Source organism: Suillus paluster (genome assembly GCF_016628075.1).
Source record: "Suillus paluster strain FC165 chromosome Unknown EDB91scaffold_45, whole genome shotgun sequence".
NCBI lineage: Eukaryota > Fungi > Basidiomycota > Agaricomycetes > Boletales > Suillaceae > Suillus > Suillus paluster.
The window spans coordinates 290,055-317,409 of NW_024537605.1; the positions used below are offsets into that span (position 1 = coordinate 290,055).

Sequence of the window (27,355 nt, forward strand, 5' to 3'; positions counted from 1 at the left end):
ACGTACAAGCCTTTTCCGCCAGTATTGTTTCCAGGATTGAAGGAAGACAAGTCGCTGAAGACAGTGTTTGGGAACTGGAAGCTATTAGCCCGAGTAAGTCTTACTATCACATTGATGATCTATCTTACTGAATGCAATTTTATTATCTAGATTCTCAAAGCTTCATTATGTGGTGTTACCTCGCTCCACCAAGGCTCGAGCGGTGGTGGTGCACATACCAACTCTCTTAAGTGGAGTGTCCACCAAATCACCCCAGGATCGATAGCGTGGGCAGCAGTTATTGTAAGTCAGTGTCACCATCATTGATAACTTGAGCCTCAGTCTTCGTGTGTTGTTGCAGGCCATATTTCTACTTTCACCGGACACCGAGTTCTCAGGCTCTGGCCTTGGGAAGAAGTTGAATATCAGCTACAAAAATCTCTTCTACAACTACAAGAAAGTTCTCATTGCAAAATGGGCCACGAGGCACATCCTATCAATTGTCGCTAATATCAACAACTATGTTTTCAAGGCCGCAAAAGGACCCGCCTTCGATTCAGCCGAACAAGAGGATCATACGGACGCCATTGATCGTGCACTAGCAGCACTGGACATGGATAGCGATTCGGATGACCAATCCAACCTTTCGGCTCTGTCATCTGCAATGTGTCCAGTTGCTGATCCGGAACCTGATATTGCAGCTGCTGCCACCCTAAGCACCACTGCGAGGGATTCCGAACCTGAAGCATCTGACATCATACCAGAGGCTGCTGACATCGATCCACAAGTTGCTGAGGTGATACAGGATGCGGGAGGTAGTGCCAGTGGACGAGGGTGGGCAAAAACTAGAGGGAAGAAGGCAGCAACTCACCAAGCAACTTCTCGTGCAACTCAGTCTCGCAAATATTAGTACCTCATTATCATCCGTTTTTGTTGATCATTGTTATCCCTGACATGAACCATTCTTGATTATCCATTCCTGCACTTATGTTTTCATGCTCATTCAATAATTCTTTAGCTCTATTATCTACTTGATCCTCATCATACTAGTGGGAGCCACCTGACAGTTTATTATTCAAGTCCCACGATATTGGAGCCTGAATAAAGTGCTCTAATAGTACCCAAATTAGACTCCGTCTTTCCTTTCTCTCCCACTGCATTGTCACGAATTCCTTCTCCCACTTGATAGACTTTCTTCTGTTGTTCAACGAACTCTATGATGTCAACACCAACAACTGTAAGAAGACTGTTCCTCTCAATTCCATCTCAATCTCACTTCAAGTCACCCTCTTTATTTAGACTCATTAAATGGTGGCATGGAACATTTAAATTCAACTTCGCATTTTGGGATCCTCCATCCTGCTGCCTTCAAGTGGAGTATTAGTTTGCCGGTGTTATCAAGGTATGTTTTTTTCTGTTATGTTCGTCTTCCAGATAGGCTAATAGCCTCATCATTCAGACCACAGAATCATGATTTGCGCAGACAAGCAAAATTATGGGGTCGAGACCATCAGAACCGTTTGGGGTGGTCTTTGAGGCCTCCTTGCAGTTCACTCTCGGACCTTTGGATTACTTTTATTATTACAATTAAATAGTTGCATCCTGTATTAGTACTAAATTGCAATTCATCTGACAAAGAAATATACTGGTGTTACAATATGATTTCTACAACTGCATTGTGATTGCAATATTTGACTGTCCATTTGAATGAACTTGGAATGACTGTTGTGACGATGATGGCGATCTCGATTACCACGTGATGCAATGTTGTGGTCGTAATTGTCATGACTCGTCATTCATTGCCATGCTGTGGCAACCGTTCTTGCAACCGTCATTTAAATGATCATGAGAATAACGACTCTATTATAGAAACCTATTTTAAAGACAGGCTCTGCATTTGGGCATTGAAACGCGTTGCAAGGCGTTGAAATCTAAATTAGAAATTTCCGACATTGCTTGCCCACGTGGGTCACTGCACAGCCAGACCACCGCCAGGCCTCAGTGATTCAACAATTCAACGATTGGCGCGCTAGTCTCCAGAGGTTGAATACTTATAAATCAAGAAAGATTTCTTGTGTGACCAAAACCAAGGATCGTTGAACACACTACTATTAATCAATATTAACTAGGATGTAGAATTCGGTCTGTGAGGTCACCAGTTTGTATGGTACTTTAGAGTCATCTTCCTCTAAAAACACGGCATGCCCTAGCTGAAGGTAGCGGGAATTGCATATTCACAGAGTCTCCCGACTCCGAGTCTACTAGGCGTCAGTAGTTGTCTATTTGCCAACAACTTCCATTCCTAACATGGCCAAACAAACCCTTACTGCCCATCTTTTCAGTTCTAACACCCAATCATCGAGTGCCCTGTTCACAAATCATACGACCGCCCGGACATACTTTCTCATCACAGTATCTGCGCAAGCACTCTTGTCTAAACCAGTCCCCACTTTCACTCGAAGGTCTATCGCCAACACCCCCAATCATGAAGCATGTGAGTGAGTCAAATACTTAACAACATATAGGTTCAATCCCTGACATACTACGCCTCAGCCTACGGGTGAGCTTACAATTGAATATCCAAATTGAGTTTCGGGATGCACGCAGATATTCTAGAGGCTATTCTTGTCCACTCACATTCAGGACATGTTGTGAAGTGTAGTGCGACGAGCTGATCCTTGGGAAGGACATTGGTAAGTACGAAGTCACTTGCGTGTTCCGTTCGACACAGCGCAACGCGTGTGATGCGACCATTAAGTACAGCAAGTATGTGTCTCCACAACGATTTATCCGCAATCTACTTACCGCGCATGAGCAGATTCGTAGTTCTTCCAAGTTTGCGACTTGCAAATCATGCTTTGGGGAATTTCCTAGGTCACAATGGCAAACACACACTCCATCATGTCTAGACCACGATGGCTGTTCCTGGTTTGGTCCCCGGCTCATCAGCTTTCTGAAGAACACGCTCTCTCCTGCACATCTCTGTATCAAATTGCTGGCGGCTCGGTGGCAAGCCTTGTTGGACAATGCCGACTGCCGATGACATGCTTGACTTTTGTCTCTTTTGCCCGTCAACTGCATCATGTTCGCTCCCCAGTAAACTGCTTGCAGTTTCGTCTCTTTAAATTTACACATAGGCAGCTGTACACTATGCTCTCCAAGGACAAGACTGCGAGCATAGTTCGCCGTCAACTACTTCTCTTTTCCTGGCGTTCTTATTGCTATTCTGCACTCCTTTGCTTCGCGACTATGACGACCTGCAGTGACAAAGACCTCGCAAGGAAATGCGCTTATTTGCCTGAACCACGGCCATTTCACACTCTTTTGCTTTTTATTATTGGGTCCCTATCCGGCCGTGCGGCGTAAACCGCATGCAATTACTTCGGCTCCCACATGTCATTGCTTTCAACGGTTGTCAAGCTCTTACAATTGCCCGCGCTGTTCTCCGAGTCAACCTCCAGCGAATAAACCCCTTCGCACACGGGCAATTATATCGCACTAGCCACAGTACATATCATATACACCAGCCTGCATGTATTGCGTGCTTCCACTTGAAGGGTTATCATTAATAATTCATTATGAAGTACGCACTACGCCGAGTCGCGATCCGATCGAGAATTACGACGTGCAAAGCGCGTAGTAAATGAGATTTGCAATGAACTAACAACGAAGGAAGGAACTAAAATGAAATGTCTGTGCTGCGTCTATAAATCAGCGTATCGAGCGGAGAAACAGTCAATAAACACCAAGAAACGAATTCAACGTGTGGGGTTGTAGATAATGATAGCGGGACTGACTGGGCCTGCTGCACCCGGTGTGGGTGCCGAGGTAGTGGCTATAGTACTTGGGCGTGCTGCTGATGTGCTCGTTCAGGCCGCTGGGCAAAATACAATGTCTGCAGAGATTATCAGACTCCAGCCATTGGAAAGATGCACGAGGAAGACATACCCATTTGTCCTGTGCTGCAGGAACTCCTAGCAAAACACTGAGGCCCTGCGCGTGATGAGAATTTCGCCTGGAGCGTTGCTAGAGTCGCAGCCTAACACAGAAAGGGCGGCTATCTTCCTTCTATTGGGTCTGCCTACTGGATACTAGAGTTGCAGCGTCGAGATGATGAGATGTCGCGGATGTGACCACATGAGAGCATAGAGGTCAGAATAAGAACTAGTGAATTGAATTGATATGAACACATGAACAAGGTGATTATTTTGGGTGTTGGCGTCAATATTAATTAGACGTTCCCTGGACTCGGATGTCCTGAAAGGCTGAGCTGGACCTTGCGTAGCATCGATCTAGAACGTAAACAATTGAAAAGGTCGAAAAACACCTCACGTATTTTGGAGGGGTAGTATATGGGAGAAGTTCTGCTTCAGTGAGTCGCGCATGCTTCTTAGAAACCACAGAACGCACCGTTGTGCCGGTCAAAGTTCACTTACACGCCATCGGGTTTAGTTCACAGTAGCGTTGTGAGAATTACCGAAAGGCTTTTTGAGCGAACCAAACATTATTCGGAAATCGGATAGTGTCTGGTTCACTCACAAAGTCTTTCAAATTTTGAAGGGATCCTGAATATGATAAGGGGCCAGGAACGAGGAATCAACGGTTTGTCCGTGATAAAGAAGGAACGACTACCTTTGTGTTTACGCTCTATAATGTGGAGGGAGTCGGAAAAGCTGCATGAAGGTCAGCTCTGGCTCGGAGAGACCTAGTACGGTTGAAGTTCTTGTGTGTGGAAAGGGCTAGCTATGCCGGTTTGGTACTGGACCAAGGCGCCAGTTCTGTGCTCGAAGCAGTGATTCTGAGAAGTGAATGAATGAAGATAAAACTAAATATCGGAATCGAGGAGAGAACAGATCTTCTAAGCGCGTTCTTATCTGGGCCGTGGCCCGTGCGCAGACCTTGAGCCTGAAGGAGAGTCCAGATCAAAACACACTAAAATGAAGATGGAATGGTGAGTGGGTCAAAAAAAATCATACGCGGGTCGCAAGATCTGAGTACGACTCTTCGAAGCGTGGTATTGCTGTTATGTGGAACGCACGAGCCCAAGCGCTTCACTGCGTGATGAGCATGTTTGGCTGTGTTAGGAATGGAAGTTGTTGCCAAACAGATGACTACAACCACACGTCCCTCAGTAGGACGACTGATTATAATACGCGCAACGGTTTAACTATGCAGTCCCATAACAGCTACGCAATGATATCAACATTTACAGCAACCTTGTGTCATCCAGTAATTCATCTTTGGGCGACCTAAAGGTCCTAAACCTTTTCATAACTTATCTCGGCTCCAGCATGTAGCTTCTAGTAACAGCTTGTGCATCGATCATTTCGTTCAAACCTCCGTGCGTCGTCCCTCGAGATAACCATCACTCACATAATTTCTAATCACACCCTCAAGCTCGAACCCAGCCGGTACTTCCCTGAGCTGTTCCATTCCATCACACAACTCGCGTCACAAGTTATAACCGTCGTGAATGAGTCGGGATGGATGTCAGTATTTCCATCTCTTATCCCTCTCTCGCCCTCTGACCTCATTAGTAGATCCTCGATCGTTTGAAGGATTTCGGGAGGGTCGTACTAGGTCGCTTTCAAGGGTGCTGGATATGAACTCCTGGATGGGACCCGAATGGACCTTCTCGACCACATCCCCAGATTAGACGACCAAGAGAAGAGTCGACTCATTCCCCCTTTCAGGCGTCGGACGTAAAGGTGTCGGGCGTGAAACGTACTTATCGTTTGAAGGGTCTATGCTCATGTGCAATGTTCTTTGAGCGAGTTTAGCATTCTGAGGAATACGTCGACGCACGCTTGAATTTCTCTCTACATCTGCATCACCTCTTTGCACCACAGGACCCACCGTTCAGATTTCTATCACACGTTTCTCGTACTCGGTGCCTTTCCCACCAAAGCCCTTCGCCAACTCGCTCTCAGCTTGTACATTAAAAAAAAGGATGTCGATTTCGTCACCCGTTGGCGTTTTGTCCCGTCGTATCGCCCCGCATCTTGTCCCCCACCCATTATGCCCGTTCAGATTTGTCCGCAGCGACACCCAAGCTCTGCCATCACTTGCTGCACATATTCAGTCACACCGTCTTCGGTCGAATGACCGTGCTGTGCAGGGGAAAATGATGGTTGTGGGAGCATGTCGTTTGGACTTTTAGGAAGGAATGGCTGAAAACCCACGTAGGAGGCCGCGAGATGTGCGTGGCTGGACAGCCGTGGAGACGGAACCCTGAGATGCCTGGAAGAAGTTGGGAATGCACAAAGATATTCTTCTCTCCTTGGTCGTTCTCCTCCAGCGCACTCACCTGCGTTTCCATCTTCGTCGTCATTCATCTCAGCACGTTCAGCCTTTTCGCCGTTCATCGATGGACTGCCTAGCAGTGAAAATCCACGGAGTCTGTACGATTGAGGAATACAATGATTTTCGACGCCTGGAATTTGTCTCGACATCAGCCGTTGGGTAATCACGGAGCCGGCGTCTACTCAATGCGCTGCCCTTGCTATTTTCACGAACCCTTCTGAGAACATAAAAGCACGAGATATATTCATCAAATCGCAAAATGGCTTCAGAAAGACTATGTATGTCATTCCTCCTACCTGTGGTCCAGGATCTTTTCCCCCTCAGTGCACACTCCTAAATCGACTGCTGTATAAGAACAATCCCCATCATCATCGCGCCTACTGGTGAAGCAAATCTCTGACCCCTTCATATCGGACGACTAGCAGAAGCATTCGCGCGGCGGAAGGGGCGACTGGGGCGGACAGGGCGAAATCCTAAGATCTCAGATGTCCTCCGTGAGGCTGGGGGCATGCCAGGTCGAAGTCTGGGCATGGGCGTATCGCTGGTCGTGTGAGGTAAAGTTGTGTAGTGTAGGTAGTGATATAGACACCGTGTGGTAATACGAGAGTTCGAATCATGTCTGCCGCAGGTCAAAAAAAAGAGAAGGAACATGCGACACACTCGTCGATGAAAAGCTACGTCTACAAAATGAAAAATTCCTTAATACAGTCTCCTCATCAGACTACAACCACAGAAGCTCTGGCGGAATAACCTGCCAGTGCGTGCGACCTTTTGGAGTGTGTTGCTGCTCAAGAAGCACGATAGAAGTCGATATTAACCCGTAGATCCCTCATCGGCGCTTAGACGTAATATTTTTAGTAATGTATGGCAAACTATACCCCACTTTCAGACTCGAATGCGAGAAAAGAAAGTGATCTCGTACCGTAAAATATACCACAGAATTCTGCATTGCTTACTGGCAGTCTTGCAGTTCTCTCCAGCCTTTGGGCTGCAAGTTCTGCTTGTCTCATTGCAGGCGTGTTAGTCAGGTAGCGGTCGCGGATTCGAGCGTTATTGATATCAAAGTTGGGATCAATGGTTGACAGTACTTGGTTGGCCTGTGCGTGAGCGGATCCAAGCTGACAATAATAGGTTATCAAAGGGCAAATCACATACAAAGAGGAAATACACGGACCTTTGCAAGTTTCTGCCCTTGAGATAAAACAACAAGACAAGACCGTAGACCGTTCAAACACCACTGCCTTTCGAGCCAGGAAAGGAGGTGACGATCCCAGAAAGCTTGGAATGTATGAGTGAGCATGTTATCCCATGGGTTGGGAGCAAGGGAGAGATGGACGGCCCAGTGTTGACATGCGTACTTGAGGGCGTCGGAAGCTGATCGACTTTGTTCCTGTGCTTCGTTTGCAAAAGTGATAAAGGCATTCATAGCGCGGATGACCTCCCTGTCTTGTGGGGAAAGACCTTCGGATAATGAAAAGGTGGAATGGTCCCGGCGCCTTAATACCAGAAACGTCAGAAACATCAAGAAATCCGGCAAGGTCTTGAACTGTTGGACCACTTGGAAAGCTGGCAGTAAAGGGGATTCTGGGACAACGATATACTCGCTGATTGCTTGCAATGTGCGCGAGAATTCTTCCATTGTTAACCAGACAGAGGCCGCAGGAGTGGACTGCCATGCTTGGCCATGGGGCGTCTTCAGCCAGTCTCGCCCGCACAGGGTGTGCAGCCAGGCCCGGCCGGCCGGAGTCTGTAACCAACCTTGCCCGAATGGAGTCTGCAACCAGTTTTCCCCTCCCTGAGTCTGCAGCCAGTCCTGCCCTGCCCGGGTCTGCAGCCAGTCTCGTCCTCCCTTGGTCTGTAGCCAGGCTCCTCCGCCAGGAAGCTGCAACCAGGCTCGCCCGTGTGGGGTCTGCAGCCAAGCTCGCCCGCGTGAGTTTCGCAGCCACTCTGGCACACTCCCGGTCTCAAGCCATTCTGAAACGGCACGGCCTGATCTGTGCTGCTGAATCCACCACTAGTCTTGCCTCCCCCAGGTCTGCAGCCAAGTTTTCCCTCCTCGGGTCTGCAGCCAGTCATGCCCTCCTTCAGTCTGCAGCCAGTCTTGCCCTCCCTTGGTCTGAAGCCAGGCATGCCCATCCAGGGTCTCTACCCAGGATCGCAAATTTGGACTGCGATCTCCCCGAAGCCGTAGCATACATATGAGAACTGACAGTGGCTCCGGTGGCCGAACGAAGAAGGAGAAGGAGTCTTGTGATCTATGGGGACCATGATGTTGCGTAGCAGGGCTGTGACTCTTCAACTTCGAGAGCGCATCGAGAAGGGCCGTGCTTTTCGGAATCTCCTTCATCATCAAGCGGAGAGAGGAACGAGCAAGGAGGGAGTGGGGTGATGGGATATCGCATACTTGTGGGAGACTGCAGTTTGATGGGTCGGAAACATAGTCACGAATGGACGAGTGATAAATATTCACGGGGAGAGTGCTGTCTGTAGGAATATTCATCACAGACCGCAGCTGCATCAGTGCTGGCTCCACATCCCTGCCGAGGCCGGAGCCGAGAAGTTTCGATATCTGTGAGATCGGTAAAGGGTCCGCAAGTGCAGCCACGACGGACAAGTGCAGGTATGCCCGCTTGGGGTTGGCACATGTTGAGAGGATACAGTCGTATAACTTGTAGACTTCCGTTCCTGGTAGCAACTCACTCGTTAGCTCGAGCATGAGCTGCAGCCGATCGTGGGGATCATTGTCTCCATCATCGATAAACTTCATCATCGTGGACGCCACGATGAAACGTCTACCTGCTCGCCTTGCAAGCCGCTCGAGTTGATCCCTCGACGGCTGCGGGAAATCGGGATGCTGATTTTCTAGCTCTCTAAATGAATGCTGTAAGAAAATGTAGATATCGTTGTCGACATCGGCACCGTCTAACGAGATGATGGTAGCAACGCCCTCGCCAGAAATTTTCACTGGTATTTCGCACACCAGCGGGCGTACCTCGGCCGTCTGAAAGGCTTTAGAGATATGCGATTCCGAACGACTCGTGAGCAGAATGTGGGTGACGGGCAGATCGGGTTCACACAAAGCCCGTGCGAGGGAAAGGACGAGATCGGTGAGCTCGGGTTCGGATGTGCATTCATCAAGGGCATCAATAACAAATGCCAAAGGCGGACACCCGTGCAATCTGAATCGAAGCCTCCTGAGAGGTTGGAGAAAGAGCGCCTCCATCTGGTCGCGGAGAGATTTATTGGGGTCTAGAAGAGCGGGATTGTCGTGTATGGCTTTGTTCACGTCCTCCCGGATGCTGGGAAAATTGGTGGCGAGCTGGTAGACAAGTGTCGCAAAGAAATATCCAGTCGTGCAGCGTTCAGTGTGCTTGCGCGAGAAAAAGAATGTCCCCGCAAGACGCTTTTCGACATTCGTCTGCTCTGTCGTTTTTAGACCTCTCATCCTTTCAGCTACAGTGAACGCAACGGCAGATTTTCCGACGCCCGCAGTGCCATGCAGCCAAATGAGTCGACTTTTCTCTCGGTCGTCTAATTGTGTGTGGATGTGGTGGAGAAGGTCGACCCGGGTCCCTTCCAAACATTTCGGATGGGGTTGGCGTTCCCGGGAGTCATATTCAGCACCCTTGACAGCGACCTGGGATAGCCTCTCCCAAGTTCCTTCAAAAGATCGAGGATCTGTTAATGTGGTCAGAGAGCGAGAGAGGGATAAGAGATGGAAGTACTGACATTGATCCTGACTCATTCGTGACGCCGGCTGTGATAGAAATGGAATGGAATAACTCAAGGAAGTAATACTAGCTACTAGCTTGGTTCGATGTTGGTGTTAGCAATCATACGGTTATATCGAGGGACGACGCACGAAGATTTAAATTAAAGGATCAATACGAGTCGAAGCTGTTAAGTACTTGGATCTATATTGGTCCTTGGAGCCGGGGTACTACATCAGCAAATGTGGCGCAGCCTGGTAAGGCCTTCCCAGGAACGGCAAGACCCCCCCAGCCTCGCGTCCTTCACCAAGGCTGAATATACCCTGTAGAGAACTTCTCCGCCATGCCAGACAGGCACCAGGCTGCTCGAAGATGGTCAGAATTGGAGTTTTCAGAAGCCTTGGGGCGCCTTGTAATGTTGATCCAGCCTTACAAGTAGGGTGTGACATGGGTGAGGGCTACCCGGGTACCCACCCGGGTACCACCCGCGGATGGAACGTGGTACGGGTGGCGGGTGGCACGGATGGCTCACCCGCACGGGTACGGGTCAGAGGGCTTGCTAAAGTTGGGTATCCGCGGGTGGTCTAGTACCCCAATAGGAAACGATTGACGGCCGAATGCCAGCTAGTTTCAGATGAATATTGTGCCTCCCTACTTGCACTTATCCGATGTCAAAATCAAGCTCGATGAGGTATGAATGTGGTATGAACGTTCTTGAACAAGTACCAAGCAGTGCTGTATGACGATAGTCCTCATAAACTAGTTTCAGATGGATATTGGTCGTTATCAGAGGGCGCCTGTCAACATACCACCAACTGATGCATATATATTTAAATTCGATGTGTGCAGCGCACTGTACGGCTAGTTGTCACCCTCTCTCGTTGTCAGTTAACCTCGATCCTCCATGCCCGCAAGGACTCCCAGTTTCAACTCAGCTTCGGGCGCATCTTCGAAACCCAAGTCACCAGCAACAAATACACGCAGTCGCAAAAGACCGGCATCTCCGATTCCTGTTCTAGAGTCTCCAAAAAAGAAGCGGCGTGCCAAAGCACATCAGTAAAATACCACGTTACTTAAGCTGCCTTAAACAGACTTAACTCGCACTTAAGTGATTTTGCAGAAGTTGACACACTTTGCCAATATTTCAACTTCAACATGTTCAGAAAAAAGTTGTTAACATACATATTTTATTATAGTTTGCACTAAAAAAATCAAGATATGCCAAGTGAATGTTGCAGGAGAGAGAGAAAACAGTTTTCAGCCAAGTCAGCCAAGTTGATTAAGTAACGTGGTATTTGCATCGAGAGCTTGTTGGCGAAGAGCTTTGGTGGCAAAGGCACCGAGTGCGAGGAGCGTGTGACGGAAGTGCAACTTTCTTTTGCAAAGATATAATGTCGATGTAGAGCGGATACGAGCGTGCGTTGACCTATTCTTGCAGAACTCTAAACCTGCTCGGGGAGCTTTCGCTTCGCACTTGAGGGCATATGCGACCCACCATTGAACGTGAAGTATATCTCCGACGCTTAGCAACTTCACATTAAAGGATGTATGAGATTATCCGTGTACAGGGCTGACTGCCGAAGGCGGTCAGCAAGATGATTAGCATTGAGACCGACAATTTTCAGATGTGTTCTCAGGTCAGTTGCTTTTTTAGTCTACGAAATGACCATAATACATATATTACAATAGCTTGCTAAGAAGGCGGGGATAAATGGTTCAAATTAATGGAAGGAAGAGGTAAGGAATATGCAACGGCTGCAAAAGGAGATGTGGTGGTATGAGTATCGATGTCGTCTCCACTGCACCTCTCATCCATAAGCTATACAATCAAAATGGAGGCTGTCACGGAACAACTTGCTAGTGCGAACGGGCTTTGGAATGTAAGTATCACACTCAGGAGAACTCTCAGAGGTCGTGATTGTAGATAATGTCATTGACAACGAGTGGTAAACTATATCACGTTGTCAGAGTCGAATGCGAGAAAAGGGAGTGATATCGTACCGGAGAATACTGCGTTACTTATTGATGCTCTTGCTGCTCTCGCCTGCCTTGGGCTGTAAGCAAGCTCTGCTCGCCTCGTTTCGGGCATTTTGATGGGGAACGACCAATTCGAGTAGGCTATTGTTATCGGTCCGAAGTTCATCTGACGCGCGCTTGTTGGATGTGTCAGCAGGGAACACAGCGGTTTTGGCCTTCGGAGAAGGAGTTCACACCTTGGCAAGTATCTGCCCTTCGGATAAAATAAAGAGGCAGGACCGCAGACCCTTCAAACACCACTGCCTTTCGAGCCAGGAAAGGAGATGACGGTTCCAGAAAACGTGGAATATATGGTTGAGTGTGTCATCCCATGGATTCGGAGCTCGCGAGAGGTGAACGGCCCAGTTTTGACAGGCATACTTGAGAGCGTCAGAAGCTGATTGACTTCTTTCCTGCGCATCGTTTGCAAAAGTCATGAAGGCATTCATGGCATGGATGATCTCCCTGTCTGGTGGGGAAAGACCTTCTGATAATGAAGAAGTGGCGTGATCCCTCAACGCCAGGAACATCGGAAACACCAAGAAATCCGGCAAGCTTTTGAACTGCTGAATTACTTCGAAAGCTGGTTGTAAAGGTATTTCTGGGGCAATTATGCATTCGCCAATTGCTTCCAATGTGCTCGAGAAGTCTTCCATTGTCACCCAGACAGATGCCGCAGGAGTGGACTGCCATGCTTGGCCATGAGGTGTCTGCAGCCAGTCTCGTCCGCTCTGGGTCTGCAACCAATCTCGTCCTCCTGGGGTCTGCAACCAGTCTCGACCTCCCTGGATCTGCAGCCAGTCGTGGCCTCCCTGGGTCTGCAGCCAGTCTTGGCCTCCTTGGGTCTGCATCCACTCTCGCCCGCCATGGGCCTGTAACCAGTCTAGCCCATGCGGAGTCTGCAGCCAGTCTTGGCCTCCCTGGGTCTGCAGCCAGTCTTGACCTCCCTGGGTCTGCAGCCGGTCTTGGCCTCCCTGGGTATTCAGCCACTCTCGTCCGCCATGGGTCTGTAGCCAGTCTAGCCCATGCACGGTCTGCAGCCAGTCCTGGCCTCCCTGGATCTGCAGCCAGTCTCGGCCTCCCTGTGTCTGCAACCACTCTCGTCCATGTGGGGTCTGCAGCCACTCTTGCCCGCCACGAATCTGCAACCACTCTTGCCCTCCCTGGGTCTGCAGCCACTCTCGCCCTCCGTCGGTCTGCATCCATTCTCGTCCGCCACGAGTCTGCAGCCAGTCTTTCCCTCCCTGTGTCCGCAGCCAGTCTTGCCCTCCCTGTGTCCGCAGCCAGTCTTGCCCTCCCTGGCCCTGCAGCCAGTCTCGTGCACGCGGGGTCTGTAGCCAGTCTTGCCCTCCTTGGGTCTGCAGCCCGCCATGGTTCTGCAGCCAGTCTAGTCCGTGTGGGGTCCACAGCCAGTGTTGCCCGCCTGGGGACTGCAGCCAGTGTTGCCCGCCCGGGGACTGCAGCCAGTCTCGCCCCGGTGCAATATGCAACCAGTATTGCCCACGCTCGGTCCGCAGCCAGTTTCGGCCTCCCTGGGTCTGCAGCCAGTCTTGCCCTCCATTGGTCTGCAGCCAGTCTTGCCCTTCCTGGGTCCTCAACCACACTCGCCTCTTTTCGTACCCCACCCACTCTTCCCCCTCCTGGCTCTGCAGCCACTCTTGTCCTCCCTGGGTTGCCAACCACTCTCGCCCCTCCCAGTTCGGCAGCCACTCTTGCCCCTCCCAGCTCTGCAGCCACTCTCGCCCCTCTTGGCTCGGCAGCCAGTCCTGCCCTCCTTGGGTCAGCAATCACTCCCACCCCTCCCGGCTCTGCAGCCACTCTCGCCCCTCCGGGCTCTGCAGCCACTCTTGCTCCTTCTGGCTCTGAAGTCGCTCTCCCCTGCCACGGGGATGCAGGCGTCGCACGCCCCTGGTCTGTAGCCAGTAGCTCCAGTGCTCAGTTTCCGGCGGGTCTTGCGGTAGCTGGGTCTCCAGTGGGCCTCGCCTGATTCTAATTGGCAGCACGCCACGATTATCCTGTAAGTTTTGTCTGCCCCTGGTCGGCGAGCAGCCGTGCCTATGGGCCTGCAGCCGCTTTTGCACAGGCCGGGTGTGCAGCCCATCCTGCCTTGTCCGGGTGCCCAGTTGCGCGCACTGGATGTACAACCAGGCTCGCCCGCTCTGGGTGTGCAGCCAGTCTTCCCCACCCTGGGTGTACAGCCACCCTTCCCCTGCTTGGGTCCCCAGCCACTCTTGCCCTACTTGAGTCTCCAGCCAGGCACATCCATCCACGGACTCTAGCCAAGGGTGCATATCTGAACTGCGATCTCCCCGAAGCCATATCAGAGCTGCAAGAACTGACAGTGGCTCCGGTGGCCGAACGAGAAATGCTAATGTGTCTTGTAATCTCTGGGGGTCGTGGGGTTTCATAGCTTGGTTCTGGCTCCTCAATTCTGAGAGCGCACGGAGAAGTGCCGTGCTTTCTGGAATCTCTTTCATCATCAAGCGGAAAGAGGAATGTGCGAGTAGGGAGTGGGGTGATGGTATATCGCGTACTTGAGGGAGGCTGCAGTTCGACGGGTTGGAAACATAGTCACGAATGGACGAGTGATAGATATGCACGGGGAGACTGCCGTCGGTAGGAATATCCATGACAGACCGTAGCTGCACTAGTGTTCTCTCCACATCTCTGCCCAGGCCAGAGCCGAGAAGTTTCGCGATTTGTGACATCGGCAGAGGGTCTGCGAGGGCAGCAACAAGGGACAAGTGCAGGTATGCACGCTTTGGGTTGGCACACGTAGACAGAATACAGTCGTATAACTTGTAAACCTCCGTTCCTGGCAGTAGCTCGCTGGTTAACTCGAGCATGAGCTGAAGCCGTTCGTGGGGATCATTGTCTTCATCATCGATAAACTTCATCATCGTAGACGCCACGATGAAACGTCTGCCTGCTCGAGTTGCAAGCCGCTCAAGTTGATCAATCGTTGGCTGCGGGAAATCAAGATGGTGACTTTCCAGTTCCTTAAAAGAATGTCGCAAGAAAACATAGATGTCATTGTCGACATCGGCACCGTCTAACGAGATGATGGTAGCAACGCCCTCCCCAGAAATTGTCACTGGGATCTCGCAGACCAACGGCCGCACCTCGTCTTTTTGAAAGGCTTTACAAATATGCGATTCCGAGCGACTCGTGACCAGAATGTGGGTCAGGGGAATATCAGGTTCACGAAGAGCCCGTGCAAGGAAAAGGATGAGATCGGCAAGCTCGGGTTCGGACGTGCATTCGTCAAGAGCATCGACGACAAACGTCAAAGGTGGACACCCGCGTAGCCTAGATTTAAGCTTCCGGAGAGGTTGGAGAAAAAGCACCTCCATTTGGTCGCGGAGAGACTTGTTGGGGTCTAGAAGAGAGGGGTTATCATGGATAGCTCTTTTCACGTCCCCCCGGATGCTGGGGAAAGTGGTGGCGAGCTGGTAGACAAGCGTAGCAAAGAAATATCCAGTCGTGCAGCGTTCGGTGTGCTTGCGCGAGAAAAAGAACGTTCCTCCGAGCCGCTTTTCGACTGTGGTCTCCTCTGTTACTTTGAGATTTTTCATCTTTTCAGCTACAGTGAATGCAACGGCAGACTTCCCGACACCCGCCGTGCCATGCAGCCAAATGAGCTGACTCTTCTCTCTGCTGTCTAATATTGTGTGGATATGGTTGAGAAGGTCGACCCGGGTTCCTTCCAAACATTTTGGATGGGGCTGGCGTTCCCGGGAGTCATATTCAGCACCCTTGACAGCGACCTGGGATAGCCTCTCCCAGGTTCCTTCAAGCGATCGAGGAACTGTTGTTGTGGTCAGAGAGCGAAAGAGGGGTAAGAGATAGAAATACTGACATGTAGCCTCACTCATTCACGACGCTAGTATTTCACACAAATTGTGTGATGGAATGGAACAGCTTGGGGAAGTACTAGCTGGGTTCGAGGGTGCAGTTAAAAATCATTTGTGCGATGGTTATGTTGAGGGACGACGTACGAGGATCTAAAAGCTTGGGCACTGGAGCCGAGATTAGTTGTGAAAAGGCTTGTAAACGATCAAGCTATGAACCGATGGAGAGTGTCAAGCGTAATGGAGATGTGATGGATGTTGGTTTGCTATGGAAAGCTCGTCGGATGGTGGTAGAATGCAGTTGAAGGACGGGCGGGCGCTTGTGTGGTTGCACTGGAGCCTCGAGGATATCATTGCATAGCCTATATAGGCCGCTGCACAGCCAGATAGCCGCCCACCGCCGACGGGTCAACCGTTGGCGCCCAGAAGTAAATAGGAATCGAGAGAGACGCAGTTATGTGGACGATTGAATTCATGTATCATGACTACTGCTCCGTCTGAGGTCACCAGTCTCTCGAGCCACTTTCCGTGCACCCTGAATCATCCTGTGCATGCATATATAGTCTTCCGAGCAAGCACTGTTACGGTCAATTCGGTACAAGAACATTCGGACTCCGGAGCCTCAAGCATTTCAGCTTCAGCACTTCCAGAATCCGCCAGTCCTACTAGTACTTAGTACTACGTGCTGCTTGAACTTCAGGCTGATTCTTGGGTTGTAGTTGTCTGTTTGGCAACAGCTTCCAGTCCTAACATAGCCAAATATACTCTCCTAATCCCAATTTCCGAGCAAACGCCGAATCGATGATCCGATCCAAGTCATGGACTACGTAGAACAGCCAAATAGCAATCTGGTACGTCAACCTTTACTATTAAAAGTCACTCTAACAGTGCCCGTATAGATCTGTTGTATCTGCCAGTAAGCTCGGTACTTCTAATCCAAATCCTTCTCAGTTCTAATACAACACCACGTAGTGCCCCGTTCACAAATCCTACGAGTGCTCGGACATGCTTGCATACATTCTGTCACGATTGCATAACAACAGCCGTACAACACTCCCCACAATGTCCCATCGACCGCTCTTCGCTTTCACTCGACGATTTATCGCCGGCCAATCCCATCGTTAAACACGTGAGTGAGACGGATAGCAGAACGTACGCAAAAACCCTGACATACATACCTCAGCTCGTAGACGAACTCATCATCGAATGCCCCAACCGAGTCTCCGGATGTACTCAGACATTCCAGAGGCAATTATTGTCCGCTCATATCAAGGACGCCTGCCAATACGTCGAGATCCCTTGTTCGGAAGAGCAATGCGACAAGTTGATCCTTCGAAAGGACCTCGGTAAGCACAAAGACGCTTGCGTCTACCGTTCCACGCAGTGCGATGGGTGTGGTGTTACTGTCAAGTACAGCGATCTTAGCGTATGTGTCTACGACGGTTCATTCACGAATGTACTGACCAAGAGTGAGCAGATTCACAATTCGGAGTGTCCTTCCAAGTCTGCGACGTGCAGTTTTTGCTTCGAGGAGTTCCCGAGATCACAGTCCCAAGCACACGCTGGCTCGTGTCTAGACTATGAAATTCCATGCACGCAGGCTAACAACGGCTGTTCCTGGTTTGGCCCCCGGCGTCGACTCTCAGATGATCACGCTCTGTCCTGTCCATACGAAGCCATCAAAGGATTCTTCTCCATCAACAACACTCAAATCTCATCCCTAAATTCCGAAAACGCCGCTCTCAAACAAAAAATCTACTCACTCGAATCTATCATCCAAACAATGCGAAGAGAAATCCAAACATTCAGAACCGTCCTCGGCCCATGGTACCGATCAAACACCCAAGACCAAGACCAAAGCCCCCCAAACCAAATCACTCACCCATCAATCAACACCTTCGATCACCCCTTCTCGGCTTCCCCCGGTCCTTCCTTCAGACCACCCAATCAAGCCCAACAACCTTTTTCCGCAGATCACGGAGACTTCATCTTTCCCGCGGCCAATACCAATACCAATACCAATACCGAAGTCGACGCGCTTGCACCCTACTTCCCACTCGAGCACCCATTCCCAGAATCCCAGAATCACCGATCACGCCGATCGATTAGTGGGATCGCAGATCCACACATGTCGCAACGAACACTGCCATTAACGCCCGTCGCTCCTCTAAATCTCAGTACCTCCCTCGAAGGTTCCCTGAGCGGCTTACGCGACTCCGTAGCCGCTGTAAGCGCATCCGTCGATTCGCTAGCGCGCCGAAACGACATCGCGCTTACGAACGAGAGTATACGTCTTAATGAAGAACTCGGTTCCCTCAAATACGCCGTTCACGGCATACGACTCCAAGTACGTTATTTCATTCTTGTTATCTTTTCCTAATCCCTCTACCTTCTATCTATCTCTATTTCAATTTGCGTCATGCACCATGCGCCTCGTTCTAATCTGGTTTTTGGATATAGCTTCATCGTTTGATGATGGATAGGAATGCGCAGGTAACGGGGAGAGGAGGGGAGCCGTCTTTGAATTTAAGTTTAGCTTTACCTGGTCAGACGATCTTTCACCCTCCGATGATACCTCCGTTTCCTGGGACGCCTGGAACGAAGCTCTGAGTCATGTTGTTCATGTCTGGGTTTTCTGTTAGATCTCTTTCGTTATCGTAATGTATCGATCATCTATGGGTTTCGTCCGATAGGTTGCAGGATAAACTGATCATCAGCGTTCTTTTGAATTGGGGTACAGTCTCAAGTGAAATACCACCAGTCTACATAATACATATGTTCTTCGTAATCGGGGTACCCTCTCATGTCAAATTCAGTCTTCCTTCTGAGCTTCTCCCTAATCGCGATCCCCAACCACACACACACCCTACATAAGCTATACACGCGTGACCCTGTCGATCCCTCAAACAATGCACCAAAACGGTTAAGACTGAATATTGAATTTCTGAATCACCAAAGAATTAAACTAAGTACATTAATCTAACTAGAATCTCGACCCCGAGCAAAATCTCACTTGACAAAAATATGATGGGATAAAGATGGTGTTCGCGATTAAAAAAGGAAGAGAGAGATCAAGAGAGATGGAGGGAAAAAGAGAGATGGAGAAGATCTGATGTAAGAGACGACGATGACGAGACAACAGAAAAGCGAGCATGATCAGGACGAGAGGAAAACGACGAGCAGGGGGGCAACGAGCGACAGGAGGGTGGACAACGGAACGAAAGGAATGTGCTGGCAGTCCGAGTGCTGAATGAGTATCACTATCAGTATGAGCATCAAAAAAACGTTTGTAAATAAAGCGAGAGACAAAAAGAGCGACGAAACGACAGATTCGAAAAAAAGCCATGTCCCCACACAACCAAATTAGTTTGCAGCGACCATGGAATAACAGCAGCGAGCAAAAACAGTAGTAAATTATGGTACATGCAAATTCCAGATGATGGTTGGCATAGACAAGACGAGGTCTAGGCAACTTGATGGTCGTGATCTCGATAGTCGCAGTCTAAGCAACGACCGCTAATTATACGCACCAAACCGCTCTCCACCATGCCCCGCACCATTTGCAGTCGGCACACCAAACGCATACTCAGTCGGAGGCGACACATACGAATTCATCCCAGGCGCAGCATTGTTCAATGAATAACTGCCCTCTGCAGGGTACTGCATCCCAGGCTGAGCATATGAAGCTTCCGTGGGAGGAAACGTGCTTTCGCGCGGGAATGGCGGATGAGACGTATAGTTGCCTGGATGGGCATGGTTGTATTGGCTGCCGTCTGGAGCGAAATGGTATGCGTTTGATGGGGAGGTGTCTATGGGAGGTGGGTATGGAGAGTTGTGGTTGGTGCTTTGGATATGGCTGTGCGGTATTTCTTGGATGGTGGGTATACTGGGCCTGCGACTTGCTGTCGCGGCCTCCGTGGGACCTAGATAAGTGTTGGCGCTGGATTCTGGTGGGAGCTGCGGAGAACTGGTCAGTATCTCGTCAAAAAGCCAAGTTAAAACGGCTAATTACCGAATTATAACCGAACGCAGTTTCGCTCGTTCGCAGACCAGACGGACCAGGGTCCTTGCCATATGCAGCGTGTGGACTTCCTCCGGGTGAAATAGTTGAAGCAGGAGAAGTATATCCAGGTTCCTGCGACAAAAGGTGTTCCCGGTGTTGATAAAACGAAGTCGCTGCGTTCAAGTGAGCCTCGTTGAGCGAGCCCTGACTGGACCGCATGTTCAAACCGGACATGCGCGTCTCGAGGGAGTTGGATGCGCTATAACGTAAAATATAAGGGAACGAAACGTATAGATCGTGAAAGTGCAGCGCACCAAGACCCTCTCCTGCCATTCGGATCGAAATGATCGACACCAACGCAGCTGCTGACATCCGAGTAAATCGCACTGGTGGCGCTCGTATCGCTCCCACACATGCTCGCAATCGAGCCGAATCTGGACAGACCGGTCGAACTGTACGAGTCCTCCGTATCTTGATCCGTCTCGCTGCGAGGCCACGCCCACGATTGCATGTTCCCTGGGGATTCTGCATCCGGGGAGGCGTGTGGGGGCGAGGCAGAAGACGGAGCGCCAAACTGGAAGTCGGGTTTCGGAAGGGGTCCTGGGATAGGCGAGGGGAGCGCTCTGGAGGTGGTTGTATAGCGGTTGTCCGAGAGCCGGCGCGGCACGTGCGCTGACGGAAATGGCGTACGTACCTCCGGTACGATAGGAAATGGAGAGGAACGAGTGGGCGCAAAAACATGGGGTTCTGATGCTCTGTGTCCAAGGGAAGGGCGAGGATAAGGGTTGTAGGAAGGAGAAGAGCCATAACTCGTCGCGCGTATGCTTGGGCCACCCAGGCCTGAGGGAGGACGGGCCATGGAGTGACCCGACCCTGCAGGAGATATGGGCGGCCTGAGAAAGATCGCATCATTCTTTTCCTTTGCAACGTGTGCGTACGGGTGATGCATGAGCCTGAGGAGGCTGACGTCCATAGACTTACGTCTATCTGGGAAGTGTGAAGTAGGTTGGTTGGCATCTGAACTTGGCATGGATATCGTGATTGGCAAAGAGCCTCTGCGAGCGTTTAAAAGGTCGTTGTGGTCCTGCCAAGACAAGTCTGATGGTAAAGGGCGAACATGAGGGGGTACCTCTGCAGGAGTGGGTGGGTTACTATGCCAAGTTGGAGGAGTAGGAGAAAACTTGGTTAGAGGACTTGGTGATCGCTCCACTGTGTGTGGTTCTGGTGAGGGCGGTTGATCGTCTTCTCCTTCTCCTTCTCCTTCTTCTTCTTCTTCTTCTGCAGGGTTTATGGGTTTCTCCGTGGGTGTAGAAGAATTTGTCGAGTCATTAGGCGAGGTGTCCCTGGAAGACTGGGACTTTTGAGGAGACTGAGGAGGAACAGAATCCTGATGAGCCGCGTCTTGAACACGTTTGCGAAGAGCCTTGTCCTTTGCACGCCTGGGATAGAATAAGAAAGAGAGTAGGACATATAGCACAAGTGACACACCTGTTTTGAAACCATACCTTTTGTGATTGTTAGGACGCGAGATATGAAAATAGAGTAGTTTGAACGCACCTGAACTGCTCGAGGAAGCATATCGAGCTCTGCTGCTAACTTTTTACGAAGAGCAGCATTGGGCTTTGTATCTTTACGGAATATATCTTCCAAGACCTTTAGCTGGGTACGAGAAGTACGCTTTCTGTGCTTGACTTCGTTTGGAATGTAGGGAAAGAAAGTTCTGAAATCGACGGTATTTGGGTCTACACCTGGAGGAAACAAGGAATTTGGGATACAAGTTGTAGTATACCTTGGACTTGAGTCCATTTGAGAAGGAAGGTAGTAGTTGTTCGAGGGAAAAGGATGAACGCGATATAACGCGGAAGGAGGGTTCAGTGGATCGGTGTGGGAGGCAGTCTGAGGCTTGGCGGCGATGCCAGGGTCCATATTATAGAGTTTACCGTGAACACAAACAAACTAGTAGTAAGATCGTTTTCGACGTGATCCTTGGTTGTCCCATAGACGTTCTTGAACGACCTACAAGACCAACAATGAAATTTTATATATATAAAAAATGAATGAAAGAAGTAGAAGAAGTAGAAGAAAAAAAAAAAGGAGTAAGCTTATAGCAAACAGAACGTTTACTTGGAGAAGGCGTGGCGTTGCTAGGTTGATCTGGGGTCACTGTCAAATGTCAGGGTTCAAGCCTCAGGAACTAGTAAGAGACTCGACGAGGAGGTTCAATTATATATATTCGATCGACGACGACAACGACGACGACGACAACGACCTCGAGCCTCGAACCTCCTCGATCAGATTCTCATCAAATAACAACATGATGCAACTTGCAGATCCTCAGTAGAGAGGCCTAGAGTCATGCCTACCCTCGCTTCTATCATCATTCAATCCGCGGATCCGCAATTGAACCCTCTTCCAAAGGGTCCTACTTCGCTCCTCTTACTCGGGTTATGTATGTGATATCTCTCCATGGACCCGGTCAATCTTTTCTCAAGTCTGATCCCCGTCAATTCCGAACACGAGGTAGATCAACTTCGGTACAACCTCGGTACACAAACTATCATATTGCGCATATTACCAAAACACATAGCCAAAGCCTACTAATAATATGTATGGGTTACTATCCCTATTTATGCAGAAACAAATCCTTCACAATCTTAAAACTTATCTACTACCGAGGCCTAGAATGTCATGTGCGTAGTATATCAATATGGATGCAGGACGTGAGAGGGTCATAGATATCGTGGTGAGTGTCGGGTCAAAGTGGCGCCCTAAGCAAGATCGCGAGGTAATATGTTATACTGGCAAACAATGTCCCAAGAAACATACAACCAAAAATTCACATTTTGTCGATCCGTCATCGTTTTTTTTCATGGGCTGAGGTCCATAGCGTCGCAGTCGCCCATCGAAGTCGAACGACCAAGGATCTCCTCCAAAAACGTATTGGAAACGCTTGCAAGTGGTGATGCGGCGAACACCGAAGTACCTTCCCGTTTCGCTTCCTCGTACATGCGCTCCATAGCGCCGCGCGCTCGCTTCACAACAGCATGCGCGCAAACAGCCTGCACATCCGCTCGCCTAGCAGGATCAGTTCGCATCATGCTCTTAATCAACTCAAACAGCTCTGGACTCCCATCCAGATCCATCTGGCTGAAATCCTCCTGTCTTAGTCTATGCCACCCATCTCCCCTGTAAACAAACCACGCGTCAATCACTCCTTCCAAAAACGATTCAAATGTCACTCACTGATCAGGCACGACAATATTCGTCGCCGTTTCTAGCATCGTCATCCCAAGACTGCATGAAAATATCAGGGTCTACTCCCTTCACATATCCACGGGTATGCATACCTGAAGACATCGGCAGCTTTGCCGTACGTGCCCTGTAGAACTTCCCGCGCGAGGTACACCTTGTCCCCCTCGCGCTCGAATGCGCCCCCAGGACGAGGCCACACCGACGCCATCCCAAAATCTCCGATCTTAAACCGCCCTTCCCGCGTGAGGAAGATGTTCGCCGGCTTAAGGTCTAGATGGATGATCCCTGCTTCGTGGACGAAACGCAGACCCTGCAGGCACGCGGTTAATATCCAAGTTAAGACGTGTCAAGCAAAAACGGAAACGAGGGTGGAGAATAGACCTTGCACAAGATCTTCTCAACAGATATGATTGGACCAAGTGCAAATATGTAACGGAAGCAAAGAAGGGACCAAAAAAAGTTTTTCCATACACCACGCAGGTACTCACATTACTCAAGTCCACCATGATCTTCCACACCCGCGCCTCGTCCAGGCGCGGGAACGCCCGCCCATACTCCCACAGGAATCTCGCAAAATTACCAAGCTCGCAGAGCTCAGTCCTTATGAAAAGCGCGTCATCCTGCTCCCAACTGTCCACATATGTCAGTACGTTCGGGTGAGCACCCCGCGCCGACAGATGTGCCAAGATGTCCACTTCTTCTCGCAGTCGCAGCCTGTTCATAGATCCTCAGATAAGGACGAATCAACGAATAAGAAAACGACATACCGATGCCGGGGACCTTCAAATGGCTTAGATCGTTTGACAGCCCACACCGTATCCTCACGCCCATTCTTAGCGCGCACTTTCATGACCTTGCCAAACTCGCCACTCCCCACCTGCTCGATCTCAACAAACTCCTTCTCGAATCGACCCGCATCCGAGACGTTTCTCACATGCTCCACGGTAGACATCTTCCGTGTCCGTGGTCCAAGCGGCGAGTGCGAATGAGTGGCGGTCGATTTCGAGGGTAAATGCCGCGCGATCGTCGGCGAGTTCAATGAGATCGCAGAGCTATTCGAGCTCGAGCGTGAACCAGTGGCGTCCACAGTCAAAGTGCGCGCTGCGGGCATTGGCCAGTCTGCATCATGAAACAAAATGAGACGATCGATCACAAATGAACTCGGAGCCCAACACACCTTTGAGATGAATATTCCTCCGTGTCGGCGTCCCACCTGCACTTTCCCCACTGGAAAATGCCCCACTGCTACTTCGGCGCATAAGCCATCTCCCAGCAGGACGTCCAAGCCCGAGGCCTTTGTATTGTTTCCTCGAACTCGGGCTCATAGTCTCCTCGTCCTCCTCGGTGTCCGATCCGCCACTCTTGCTTGCCCCAGCATTACCTTTCCCAAGCGGAAGTGGAAATGCAGCAGGCAAGCTCTTCCGCGGCTTCTTCCCATTCCCATTCGCCCCCTCTGCACCATCGAATGAGAACCCAATCTTTGACGCAACAGCACTCTGCCACGGCCGCCCACCGTCAAGGCCCAAATGGCTCTTGAGCTTCTTCACAGGCGTACCCGGTGGTTTCTTCTCGGCTGCCGAAGGCTTCCCGCATGCCTCTAGGGTACGCAGGATGAACGCATCAACGTCATCGTCATGATGGAAATATTGGTATGGATGGGATTGATTGAATGAATGCAGATGCGCGTCATCAACACCTGATATCCTTGGCCAGCCGGAATGTGCACCAGGCACGATTCCAGGCGTAACGAGATCATCGACATTATCATTATCAGAGTATATAGAGCTCGAACTTGTGCTTAGCAGCCGAATTTCGTGCGGGAATCGATTCGTCGTCGCTGAGGACGATACCAGAATCGCGTGGTTTGTACTTGGAGGGTAACAGTCCTTCCTTGCCTTTGTGTGACCGTGGAGAAGGCGTACCCTCCGTGATGCTAAACACGAATGACGTTTCGGTTGGTCCTTCGAATAACATGTCCTCATCGTCCGAGTAGACCGTGCCTGGACCGTCGTTCAGGGGCGAAGATTGCGGTGAGGGCGTGTCCAAACCCGACCGCATTGTCCATGGCATCGGGGCAGCTGAGAAACCGACCGAATCTGGACCGGCATAGCTATGTCGATTGGACGTGATCAGATGGGACTGCACGCGCAGATCGAGGGAAGCGGCGACGGAGGAATTAGTCCGCGTGCGTGGGCACTGCGCTGATTGAGGGATGGAGGGCCCGAAGAAGAGGGTAGCTGAGCTGTTGGATGCGAGGCGGGTGAAGGGACGGGCGCGAGGCTGAGACTGGAAACTTGGACGGGAGGGGGGGTTGAAGAGGAATGGATTTGGGCCACTGGAACCTGTGACTCGTCTGCGTGGTACGGGAGAAGGCGAGCCAACAAAGGAAGTGGGCCGATTGCGATCGCGAGATGAAGAAGGGAATGCTACCGGAACAGAGGGTGGCTTCTTACTGGAACCTTCAGCCTAGAATAATTTTTTGTCAGCACAAAGAGAATATTTCACCGATGCCGTGGCTTCTAACCTTGGGTGATGGTGTGTGATTCACACTCTCGAGTAACTCAAGGGAGACGGGCCGGGAACGTGCCCGACGCTTGATAATGTGCCCCCCTGGAGAGATAGCTTCAGTGACCTCGTCCTTTGCGCTACCTTTCTGTGGCACTAGTGCAGCATTAATAAGGAGAGATTTCTTTGGACTAATAGATCGGGATTTGGATTTGCGAAGCGCAGGTAGCCTGTGTACGCCGTCTTCATCGGAATCACAGTCTTCTACAAGACCCCAATCCTCATCCGAGTCATTAGGATCACGGATACGTAGTCGCTTCATAGTCTCTGCCTGTTTCTTGACAAAAGCGTCCGTTTCAGCCTTACTCTTGGGCTGGGGAGTAAAGCGAGGTGCTGGCAGAGGCGCAAGGCGGTGGAAAGCGATACCAGAAGAAGCATCGGGCTTTGGAGCAGAGATATTTAGAGGAGTGCACGTGGTAGATGGGACGGGGCGCAAAGGTGTGGAGAAGTCGCCACCGCCGGATTGCGCCGATTTGCGTTTAGTGCCAACACCCACGCGGTGCGCTGGCTGCGTATTGAGCTGCTTGGCAGCTAGTATGGTACGATGAGAATCTTTAATTGGCGTACGCAGCGGTTGATTTGACGTGGGATGAAAGAAAGCGGAAGGTGCTGCGGTGGAAGAGGATAGGAAAAGCGTTGCTTCGTCATCGTCTAACATGATTGGTTTGGTAGGTTTGAGATGGGAGATGTGGTGGGTGTATAGACGGTGCACTGGAGGGGGAGATTTGAATGGAGATTGTAAGAAGATATCGCTGTCGTCGTGCTCCTGATCGGGTTCATCTGAAGCTCGCCGTTCGGAAAACAATGGCCGTCGTCTAAGGGGAGACGGGGTCAACATTGGTGAAAGATGTTCAGATGACACCCTATGAGCATTAAACTTTGGGGGAGTTTGATAATGAGCTGCGCGGCAGCTTGGGGAAATTGGCGACATGCTCTGATCGCGTGCTCTGGTTCTGGATTTTGGTTGTACAGAAGCTATGTACTGCGGGACAGGCGTCGAGATGAGCGCCGTCATCGTCACCGCTGTTCTTTCTCGTCGTTTCTCGTCGTCGTCGTCGCTGTGGTCAGCGTTGGGGACAAAGGTTGACAATATGAAAGGAACTTGTGGGAAAGCACGTCAAAGAGTCAGTTTAAGTTTATGGGTCACTTGCTCGAACGTGGGAATATCAATTCCCCCACTCAACAATGTCATGTGACCGCGTATTTGCTTCCATGGAATCTTTTTTTTATTTGGTTGTATTATGTCTTGTGGTTATGTCTGATCTCCGTCGTCGTTACACGAGGCTCCCATAGTGCTTTCCCAGACGACCGTTCACGACCGTGTGGCCAACTTGTGGCTAATGTTTCGTCATTTACCATGACGATCATCCAGAACGCTGGAACGAACAAAGCTGCATGCAGTGACACTGGCCATTTGTTTCAGAGTTCAAACTTTTCTTTATTAATGTGCAGAGGTCAAACTGTCCGTGACAGGTTTTGACTCCTGGATGTCACTCTTAGCAGTCGAAGGCTGTCGACGAACAAGTTCACGCACCAGCCTGAGGTCGCGGAAATTAATTTTACATTGATCTCTCGCGTCACGCCGCATCTTCTCATTCCCGTCGGCTGCGCCTACCAACTCCTGCCATAACGGGACAGCTCGCCGCTTCGAATTTTTATCCTTTCTCGACGCACAA

The 27,355-nt window shown here is 50.3% G+C and overlaps 6 protein-coding genes across 6 annotated transcripts; 3 read left to right on the top strand and 3 right to left on the bottom strand.

The window, feature by feature from the left end:
- Positions 1 to 12: 12 nt before the first annotated feature.
- EDB91DRAFT_1013759 (uncharacterized protein) lies at positions 13 to 613 on the top strand (the record flags this gene model as incomplete). The annotated part of the gene is made up of 3 exons (XM_041312462.1): positions 13 to 93; positions 151 to 282; positions 341 to 613. Coding segments are annotated over 3 exons (486 nt in total), but the record flags the coding sequence as incomplete, so codon positions are not given.
- Positions 614 to 2,675: 2,062 nt separating this feature from the next.
- On the top strand, positions 2,676 to 3,530 carry EDB91DRAFT_571371 (uncharacterized protein). Its single transcript, XM_041327744.1, has 2 exons — positions 2,676 to 2,745; positions 2,798 to 3,530. The coding sequence occupies exon 2, from the start codon at positions 2,860 to 2,862 to the stop codon at positions 3,343 to 3,345; it is 486 nt and encodes a 161-aa protein (XP_041175084.1). The 5' UTR covers positions 2,676 to 2,745; positions 2,798 to 2,859; the 3' UTR covers positions 3,346 to 3,530.
- A 3,484-nt stretch (positions 3,531 to 7,014) lies between these two features.
- Positions 7,015 to 8,108, bottom strand: EDB91DRAFT_571425 (uncharacterized protein). Its single transcript, XM_041327745.1, has 3 exons — positions 7,457 to 8,108; positions 7,205 to 7,400; positions 7,015 to 7,154 (listed from the first exon to the last, which is right to left on the bottom strand). The coding sequence occupies exons 1-3, from the start codon at positions 7,919 to 7,921 to the stop codon at positions 7,096 to 7,098; spliced, it is 720 nt and encodes a 239-aa protein (XP_041175085.1). The 5' UTR covers positions 7,922 to 8,108; the 3' UTR covers positions 7,015 to 7,095.
- An 8,544-nt stretch (positions 8,109 to 16,652) lies between these two features.
- EDB91DRAFT_1145567 (uncharacterized protein) lies at positions 16,653 to 18,872 on the top strand. Its single transcript, XM_041319192.1, has 7 exons — positions 16,653 to 16,710; positions 16,759 to 16,775; positions 16,832 to 16,988; positions 17,043 to 17,285; positions 17,337 to 18,206; positions 18,320 to 18,781; positions 18,847 to 18,872. The coding sequence occupies exons 1-6, from the start codon at positions 16,678 to 16,680 to the stop codon at positions 18,467 to 18,469; spliced, it is 1,470 nt and encodes a 489-aa protein (XP_041175086.1). The 5' UTR covers positions 16,653 to 16,677; the 3' UTR covers positions 18,470 to 18,781; positions 18,847 to 18,872.
- Positions 18,873 to 19,349: 477 nt separating this feature from the next.
- Positions 19,350 to 21,788, bottom strand: EDB91DRAFT_1295947 (uncharacterized protein; the record flags this gene model as incomplete). The annotated part of the gene is made up of 5 exons (XM_041324916.1): positions 19,350 to 19,816; positions 19,872 to 20,121; positions 20,177 to 21,301; positions 21,351 to 21,367; positions 21,420 to 21,788. 5 exons carry the CDS (start codon positions 21,786 to 21,788, stop codon positions 19,376 to 19,378), a joined length of 2,202 nt encoding a protein of 733 aa, XP_041175087.1. The 3' UTR covers positions 19,350 to 19,375.
- A 545-nt stretch (positions 21,789 to 22,333) lies between these two features.
- On the bottom strand, positions 22,334 to 26,820 carry EDB91DRAFT_1145582 (uncharacterized protein). The gene is made up of 8 exons (XM_041319193.1): positions 25,639 to 26,820; positions 24,985 to 25,580; positions 24,292 to 24,911; positions 23,882 to 24,233; positions 23,603 to 23,828; positions 23,210 to 23,424; positions 23,106 to 23,156; positions 22,334 to 23,048 (listed from the first exon to the last, which is right to left on the bottom strand). Exons 1-8 carry the CDS (start codon positions 26,692 to 26,694, stop codon positions 22,730 to 22,732), a joined length of 3,435 nt encoding a protein of 1,144 aa, XP_041175088.1. The 5' UTR covers positions 26,695 to 26,820; the 3' UTR covers positions 22,334 to 22,729.
- Positions 26,821 to 27,355: the final 535 nt, after the last annotated feature.

Excerpts from the sequence above, each read along its gene's own strand:
- EDB91DRAFT_571371 (XM_041327744.1), top strand. The coding sequence starts at position 2,860 with ATGGCAAACACACACTCCATCATGTCTAGACCACGATGGCTGTTCCTG.
- EDB91DRAFT_571425 (XM_041327745.1), bottom strand. The coding sequence starts at position 7,921 with ATGGAAGAATTCTCGCGCACATTGCAAGCAATCAGCGAGTATATCGTT. Across the intron at positions 7,401-7,456 it reads AAGGGCAGAAACTTGCAAAG|CTTGGATCCGCTCACGCACA; the intron begins GTCCGTGTATTT and ends TATTATTGTCAG. Across the intron at positions 7,155-7,204 it reads ATTCTGTGGTATATTTTACG|TTTGCCATACATTACTAAAA; the intron begins GTACGAGATCAC and ends AGTGGGGTATAG.
- EDB91DRAFT_1145567 (XM_041319192.1), top strand. The coding sequence starts at position 16,678 with ATGGACTACGTAGAACAGCCAAATAGCAATCTG. Across the intron at positions 17,286-17,336 it reads TCAAGTACAGCGATCTTAGC|ATTCACAATTCGGAGTGTCC; the intron begins GTATGTGTCTAC and ends AAGAGTGAGCAG. Across the intron at positions 18,207-18,319 it reads TTCACGGCATACGACTCCAA|CTTCATCGTTTGATGATGGA; the intron begins GTACGTTATTTC and ends TTTTGGATATAG.
- EDB91DRAFT_1145582 (XM_041319193.1), bottom strand. The coding sequence starts at position 26,694 with ATGACGGCGCTCATCTCGACGCCTGTCCCGCAGTACATAGCTTCTGTA. Across the intron at positions 24,234-24,291 it reads GAGGAATATTCATCTCAAAG|ACTGGCCAATGCCCGCAGCG; the intron begins GTGTGTTGGGCT and ends TTCATGATGCAG. Across the intron at positions 23,425-23,602 it reads TCATGGTGGACTTGAGTAAT|GGTCTGCGTTTCGTCCACGA; the intron begins GTGAGTACCTGC and ends GCGTGCCTGCAG.